General features: G+C 53.7%; 1 protein-coding gene across 2 annotated transcripts; it reads left to right on the top strand.

The window, feature by feature from the left end:
• The first annotated feature begins 6 nt into the window (after positions 1–6).
• Positions 7–7,220, top strand: TNFRSF6B (TNF receptor superfamily member 6b). Of its 2 annotated transcripts, XM_010722367.3 has the most exons (5): positions 7–85; positions 546–924; positions 2,184–2,381; positions 3,401–3,651; positions 7,134–7,220. In XM_010722367.3, exons 1-5 carry the CDS (start codon positions 44–46, stop codon positions 7,173–7,175), a joined length of 912 nt encoding a protein of 303 aa, XP_010720669.1. In that variant the 5' UTR covers positions 7–43; the 3' UTR covers positions 7,176–7,220. The 2 variants fall into 2 exon arrangements, with proteins under 2 accessions (XP_010720669.1, XP_019477739.1); XM_019622194.2 differs by lacking the exon at positions 7,134–7,220 and having other exon boundaries at positions 3,401–4,225.
• The last annotated feature ends 924 nt before the right edge of the window (positions 7,221–8,144 follow it).

Here is an 8,144-nt window from a genome sequence, read left to right as displayed (position 1 = left end):
CGGAGTCCCCATCGACGCCGCCGCCCCTCGTAGCCCCGCGGCGATGCTGCTCTGCCCCGATCCGACCGTCCGGCGGCCGCCCAAGGTGGGTCCCCATCGTCCGAGGGTCGGTAGAGGTTTGAGGAGAGGGTGGGAGGAGAAAGAAAGTTCCGGGGTTCTCGGAGTGGAGAAACGCCGGGTTCCTATGGAGTGTGCTTTGCTGGTTTGGAAGAGTTCTCTCCTGCTGCTCTGCTGCTGCCTCACCCCGACAATGGGGAACCTCCGAAGCGGAGGAGAACGTGCTGTGCTGCCGGCAGTACGAGTGTGGGGGCTGTGGGGCTGTCGGGATGGATGCTGTGCCACCCCCTGTATGGTGAGTGCGGGCAGAGGGGGCCTCACCGCACAGCTGGGGTGAGAGCATCAAATGGGAGAGCAACTGAGGGAGCTTCACGCAGGAGAAGAATTCCTTGCATCAGCAGTGACGAATGGGAGCAGCAACGCAGCGCGGCAGCCGAGCTCGTTGCTCTTCCCCCTGTAAGAGCTGACAGCGGTTTGCTTCCCTACAGCGGGCGTTTGCTCCTCTCCTCCTGCTGCTGGCAGAGCTGGGCTGCACCTCCCCACCCACGTACCAGTGGAGAGATGCTGCGACCAAGGAGAAGGTCACCTGCCAGCAGTGCCCGCCGGGGACATTCGTGGCACAGCACTGCACCAGGGACAGCCCGACGTTGTGCTCGCCCTGCCCCGACCTGCACTACACGCACTACTGGAACTACCTGGAGAAATGCCTCTACTGCAACGTCATCTGCGGGGAGCGGCAGGTGGAGGTGCAGCAGTGCAATGCCACCCACAACAGAGCGTGTCAGTGCCAGGAGGGCTTCCATGCCGAGTTGGAGTTCTGTGTGCAGCACTCTGTCTGCCCGCCAGGCTCCGGAGTCGTGAAGTTGGGTGCGTAGTTCTGGTATTGCCCAAAGCTGCTCGCCCCGATGGGGGGCTGCCGTCTGCTGATCCGTAGAATGGCTTTGGTTGGAAGGGATCTTGAAGGTCACAGAGTTTTGACAAGCTGTGTGCTGTTGGCTCGCTGTCCTTGCAGGCGGGTGGCCAAGGGGATGGAGGTGTGAATGCTGCTGGTGTAAGGGCAGGGCTGGGGAGCGTGCATAGCTCTGGGGCTCGGTTTTGTGGGATTTGTTGAGTAATTTGGATGGGTTCCGCCTGAAACATGAAATAGATAAATAGGAGAGGTTCCAAAATGGTGACGTCAGTCTCATTGTGGTTCCTTTTAAGGGAGATTTGTGAGTCTGAGTCTCCTTTGAGTCACGAGAGGTTTTAGGGAGTTATTTTTTCCATCTTTTCCTGAATCACGTCTGGTCCTTTCATTGCCCTATTTGCTTGGCTCTGTACTTTCTAAAAATACTATTAGCATGCAACAGGTGCGTGATTCCCTCTCATTCTCTGCTGAGTCACTGAGCTCTCTGTTAGGAAAGCACAGGTGATACAACACAGCAGCACGGGCAGCATCCACACCCCCTGCTTTGTGCTCAAAAGGTGCTTTGGGAATCCTTCAGCGTGTGTCATGGGAGGGCTGCAGGCTCAGAGCGAGATGGGGAACGTTTGTTGTCCTCAGGTGATGCTTAAGGTTGAGTTCAGTGGCTCAGTTTTTCTGTGGGAGTGTTACAAAATGCAGCAATTCAGCGTAAGGTGAGCTGAGTCTCCAAAAAACGTGGGGAACTCCATTGACTGACACGCTGATTTATCTGCAGAGTGAGTTGTCAGTCTGAGGAGCCACATGGGGCGTTGGAGAAGTGATACTGCTGAGATTTCCATTGAGCTGCTTACCAGCAGCGTCCTCTGCGTGGAGCTGGGAGAGCTCTGGGCTCTGCAGGAAGGGCAGTGCTGAGCTGAGCTGGGCTTTGCATTCTCAGCCACTTTTACTTTCGTTTCGCTGAGGGCCTCCGCTCGTGCTGGCATCCAAGGGTTTCTCGGCAGATGCTCCTTGGTGCTCACAGCCAATTCTGCTGCCCCACGAGCTGCCCCTTTAGTAAACAGCATCTCCTCCTTATGCCTGGAGCCCCATGGCTGTTGGGGAAGGGCTTGGTGATGGCATGGCTGTGCGCTGCTGCTGGATGCCCGCTTATGGGTTCTCCCACCAGCTCCTCACCCAGCACACAGGTCGGGGTCGATGTCTAATATCCCACGTCTCCTCCCAGGTTCCCCCTTTGAGAACACGCAGTGCCACGTCTGCCCGCGGGGCTCCTTCTCCTCTTCCAGCTCCAGCACTGAGCCGTGCCGGCAGCACCAGAACTGCACGCAGCTGGGGAAGGAGACCAATGTGCCAGGAAACCAATACCACGACACCCTGTGCACCTCCTGCAGGATGGGTGGGAGCAACAGCACGCAGGTACCAGGTGAGAGCTGAAACACAGGGTGTGAGAGCCAGCGTCATGGTGTAAGCGTGAAACCGGGTCAGGCAGGTGGTAACAGCACAGAGCGATCCATGCTGGGGCTGCAGGGCACAAGAAGTGCTTCCTCTCCCTCCCTCCCTCCCTCCCTGCCTGGAGTCAGATTTTAAGCAAGCACAGCAACCAGGTGTGGGGCAGATGTGCTTCCAGTGGGGCTTTTGCTGATAGAGATGCCAGCACATGAGGTGGCTGCTGCAGCCTTTGCCCAAAACCGGATGCTGGCCGTGTGGCACAGGAGCTGCTGTGTTTCCCAGAAAGCTTTTATTTCAGTCCGCACCTTATTTTGTGTGTGTTGAATGGAGTAAGGATGTAAAGGTCAGCACAGCCTCCGTGTGATGTGGATTTTGGCCTGGAAAAAATAGGGTCATGGAAAGGTATGAGCACAGAGTGCCCTGTGTCAATGCAATAATGCAAAGCAGAGCACTGGCCTTGAACTCTTGCACATCTGATGCACAGTGATGTATTCCGTTTCCAACACTAAATTTTGGGAGCTCTTTCATCAGCCATCATGGGGTCTACTCCAAAACTCTGATCTAGGGTGTGTCTGTGGCTGGTCCTGTCCCCAGATGTAAAATTCTGCATGTGAAAATAGGAACCTTTAGGAAAAGCAGGATGTGTACATACTGAATGCAGTTCCATCCGAGTTTTCCTCCCAACTTCATGGCATGGAGAGGCATGGGAAAGGTATATTTGCTATTTTTGAGATGAAGGGAGCTCTTCAGAGTTACCTCCTGACTGCCACACATGGTGTCTGTGGGGTCTTCTCCTTGGAGATCTCCAAACCCACCTGGACACGGGGCTGGGCTCTGCCTCGGGTGGCCTTTCTGGGCTCAGGGAGGACCAGAGGGACCCAGAGGTACCTCCAACCCCAACCATCCTGAGATTTGGGGATTCCAGGGTTCTGATGTTCAGAGTGCTGCTCTCCCCACATCCAGCAGTGACCTCCGGGTGCTTTTCTCCCCCAGCTCCAGAGGACGAGGATTGCGAGCAAGCTTTGATCGACTTTGTGGCATACCAAAACATCCCCCTGCGGAAACTGAAGCGCCTGCAGCAGATCCTGGAACGCACACCCAGAAAGCAGGCCCAGGAGACCAAGGCAGTGGCTCAGGAGAAGCTGCGGGCTGTGCTCACACACCGCAAGCAGGAGAACTCAGCCGTCATCACGGAGCTGCTGGCTGCGCTCCGGGCCACCAAGCTGACCTCCATAGAGAAGAAGGTGCGGGAGCGTTTTCTCTCGTAGTGGGAACACAGAATGGACTTTTAGGGTTGCTTTTTTTTTTTTTAAACCATGGTTCCATTAATTTATTAATGTTTCAAAAACGAACTGGAAAGGCAGCGTGGATGAGTGCTGCGTTGTGCCGTGCGTTGGGTGCTCCTCCAGTGTGCCAGGAGCATCTGCAATCCGTCAGCAAAGAACCTCCAGCAGCTCACTGCAGGCTTGAGCCTGGCTTAGTTCTGAGCTCTGTGAGTTTGGGTTTGGGCTGTCATTGTGTAGCTGGGTTGATGAGGCCCTTGGAGACATGGGTGTGGGGTGGTGATGGGTCAACAGTTGGACTGGATGGTCTTGGAGGTCTTTTCCAACCTTAGTGATGATGTGATTCTGGGATTCGTTTGCTCTTGGCACACTGAGAAAGGAGTGGACTGCCTGAGATAGGCTGTGGGGAAGATGTCCCTAAAGTTTCCCAGGAAGAGGTTCTGCTGGCTTTCAATTCATTTTTGAGCTACCTGATTTTATACCATGTGAGATGTTTTCTAAAGAAAGAAACCCAAGAAGTTATTTTATTACACGATCCTGTTATTACCACTGTCCTTTCCTGATCTCACCGGGGAGAGGTGGAGCTGGGGGTCCCACTGCCTTCTGCAGGCACTGCTCATCCTTACGCCCACTATGCAGGTCCCTCACAAGACATCAGCCACTAACAAAAGGGAACTGTGCACTCAAAACAGCTCCGCACACCAAATGGCACCGCATGCAAAGCAGCACTGCACACAAAATGACCGTTCAAGCACATCCCTAAGCTCAGCCCAGCCGTGTCACTGCTGGCTCTGTCCCCATGGGCGCTGCCATCAGCCACTGCTGCCCATCCACGCCTCACTTCTCCCAGGGCTTTTTTCTGTCACTTGTGGAAGTCACCAGGGTGCCCCAGCTGAGCACTGCAGCCTGTGGCAGGGATGATACAAAACTTGTTTCTTCTGCCTTGAATGAGTTTGGCTTTTTTAGGGCTCTTTTTGCTGAGTCGTTTCCAGGAAGAGCCTGGGGTTTGAAATGGGATGTTTTCCCCCAGCAAGTTGTTCAGAGCACGCTGAAACACACGCTGATGGGCAGTTCCTGCTCTGTCCGCATGAACCAGTGTGGACTATTTGGGCTTGATGACCTCATAGGATCTCTTCCAGCTCTCAGCTCCACGTGGGCATGCGGAGAGCAGTGCAGGGGCAGTGATGCACGTGGGCTGTGCGGTACGTTCTGTCTCACCCAGAACAACTGAGCTGGAGCAGAGCCCAAGAACACTTCCTGCAGCTGGATGTTGGTGCTGATAGGGCTGTTTGGGTTTTTCCAGGTTGTACTGTTTTTTTTTTTTCTTTTTTTTCTTTTTCTTTTTTTTTGAGACTGCTCTTAATCCATGCAGATCTTTGCCCCATCCAATAGAGCAGAACTTTGCTCCCACCCCTGAGATCTGCAAGAGCTGAAGAGCCTTGCAGACACTGTGTGCGATGCAGAACAGATGCATGCCCTGCCCCATGGTCCTCCTGCTGCTGGGGACCCCAATGCCAGATCAGATCCTTCTCTGCTGTGCCAGAGCTGTAGATCTCAGCCAGCTGGCCTGAGTGAGGATGCTGAGACAACAGGGGATAACTCAGCCTGTGTCAGATGCTATTTGGAGCAAACATTGCCCTGCTGCTGTGATGCAGGTCTGGTAAGGACCAGCTGTCAGTGCCAGCCTGGTATGCAAAGCAGCTGTGTCCATTTGTGTGGTTTCCAGGCAGGTGGCATTCTGTGCACCGTTTTGTGGCTGCGATGGGAAGTGCCAGCCCTGCCTGCAGACTTTGTGCTGCTCCAGTGGGGATTTCTGCATGGTGAAGCTTCTCCTTCATGCAGGCTCACAGATACCATGGCAGGGGATCTTTCTGATCAACGCTGACCTTTAGATCAGCATGCAAATGTGCCAGCAGGTGGATGCTGCTTGGGTTCTGGGAAATGTGGCTTTGCTGTGAGATCCCACAGCAGTCCCATGAGGCCAAAGTAACACTGCCTTCCTCCTCCTGCTGCAGCTTGCAGAGCTGTTCACCCTCACTGCAATATCACTAATTGTGAAGGTGAAGCAACTTAAAAGATAAACCCCCACAGGGTTTCACTGAAGTTTACACCAGTTGGCAGCACAGGCTTCTTCCTGGTAATTTAAATGACACTTTTCCTTATAAGCTGCACCAGAGAGCAGAACGCGGTGCCATTAAATGTGGATGCAGTTCTCCCCCAGGGATGACTCAGATGTTTTGTACACAGAAGCCAATTTCCCCTAACACCGTGAGCACTGCATAGAAACTCCAACCTCACACCTAATCCCTATCACCCTATGTGGGTAAGTACTTAAAACAGGAAGGAAAAAGAAAAAGAAATACCCTGGAGTTTATTTAAGCAGCTGATGCACAGCTGCGTGTTCTGCACGGGATGAGTTGGGCTCTCAGGTGCGGCGCTGACTCACGGCTGGAGCCCCCAAATCCCAGCTCCAGCAGCAGGAGGGGTTGGGACACGTCTGGCTGTGATGCACCCAGAGCAGAGCGGTGCCCTGAGGGGTTGGAATGGGGATGGGTGAATGATGAATGAGGGTTGAAGGAGTTGGCACGAGTTTGCATGGTGAGGTCACACGTTGCTGGTTCACATCTTGGTGTCAGCAGTGAGGGCAGGAGGTGCTGGAAGGCACCCAGGGGGGTTTTTGGAGGTGTGCGGTGGGAATGTGATTGGTGTGGGTTTGTAACACAACCGGCCCCAGCCATGGGGTCACGACCAGATCAGAGATCAGACAAAGCCACCCCTTGGCCTGCAAACATCCCCACAGCATCAGCAGTGCTCTGATGGAGCGGGCGTGCTGTGTCCTCCTGTGCTCAGCCCTGGGAGCAACACTGAGCCCCAGGGAGAGAATGCAAGATAAGGTGAACGCACACCGAGCTTGTTCAAATCCGCCCATCACCATTCCAAAGAGGCACTGATCTTATCTCCTTGTAGCATGGGCTTTATTTGATTTGTAGGGTTTTTCTTCTGATTGCAATCCCCTGCTGTGTGCCCACGCTCTCCCTGCTGAGACTCGTCCCTTGCTGCTGCACGTGTATCTCTGAAGAGATGGTTGGAGCTGTGCAGGTGCTGCAGGGCCAGTGCCAAGGAAGAAGTGAGTTGGAGGAAGTTAGCCATGTGCAAGAGCAGGAGAAGCTTAGGGGTGCTGTGCAAAGCAGCCTGCGCTCAACTCAGGGGCACCGGCACCGGGGTGAACAAGAATGGGACCTGAACCTCCCATAGCTTTCAGGTGACGTGCAGGACAAACAGAAGTCACCACATCCCTGTTAGTAGAGGTGCACTGACACGGCCCGTGCTGCTGGTGCTCACGAACATGTGTGGGCTCAGGGAGCTGTTGTTCTCCCACAGGATTTTATCCTTTACTTCCCGATTTCCTTCCCTTCTCAGTTTATAATTTCTGTTCCTTTCAGGGTTTGAGGAGCTTCCTGAAAGCACAAAGGCTCAAAGAGTAAATGAGAGGTGATGCAGCAGCTGTGACCTGTTCCCAGTTTGGGCTGGTTGGACAACTGGGAACTGAGAAGACCTGCACAGGCTCAGCACACCAGATAAGAATCATAGAATTGTTATGGTTGGAAAAGAGCTCTAAGATCCCCAAATCCAACCCACCATGCCCACGTTCCTCATTGCCACATCTCCATGGCTTCGAAACACCTCCAGGGATGGTGACCCCACGAGAATAAAACAGTTTGGTCTGTCACTATCACTCCTTCAGCATCCCCATGGCATTCCCAGCGTTGCTGAAGGTTCCCCACCATCTACCTTCGGGGCACAGCTGGGGGTTGGTTGCTCCCCCTCCACCTCTCTGTCTACCTGGGTGCCCAAAGGTCCCATCTCTCCCCACTGGAAAATGTGATGAGCTTTCCAGGTTCCACATTTTGAAGGGAATCTCTGTAGGAAGCACGCTTCAAAAAAGGAAATTATTGATGCCAACTGATGTGTATGGCAAGAACAGGTGAATATCCTGCAACCACGTACATCTCTATATAGGTTCATTGACTTGTTTGCAAGTATTGAAGTGGGTGTTGGCAGGACTGTTGTCCTTCATAGCTGAGCTTGCTTTTGCTCTGAAAAGCTTAAAAGGTCACTTAGAGGAGTTTGTGCAGCAAATTGGGTCACGGCTGAAGCAGATTTCTTTGTGTTCAAGCCATCACAGAATCACAGGGTTGGAAGGGACCCCAAGGATCATGAATCTCCAACCCTCAGCCACAGGCAGGGCCACCAACCTCCACATTTAATGGCTGACCAGGCTGCCATCCAACTGGCCTTGAACGCCTCCAGGGATGGGGCATCCACAGCCTCTCTGGGCAGCTGTTCCAGCACCTCACCACTCTCTGTAAAGAACTTCCCCGTGACATCCATCCTAAATCTTCCCTCCCTCAACTTAAAACCATTTCTCCTGTCCTGCAGTTATCAACCCTTTC

This window comes from Meleagris gallopavo, chromosome 22 (genome assembly GCF_000146605.3).
Source record: "Meleagris gallopavo isolate NT-WF06-2002-E0010 breed Aviagen turkey brand Nicholas breeding stock chromosome 22, Turkey_5.1, whole genome shotgun sequence".
NCBI lineage: Eukaryota > Metazoa > Chordata > Aves > Galliformes > Phasianidae > Meleagris > Meleagris gallopavo.
This window is presented reverse-complemented; position numbering and strand designations above follow the sequence as displayed.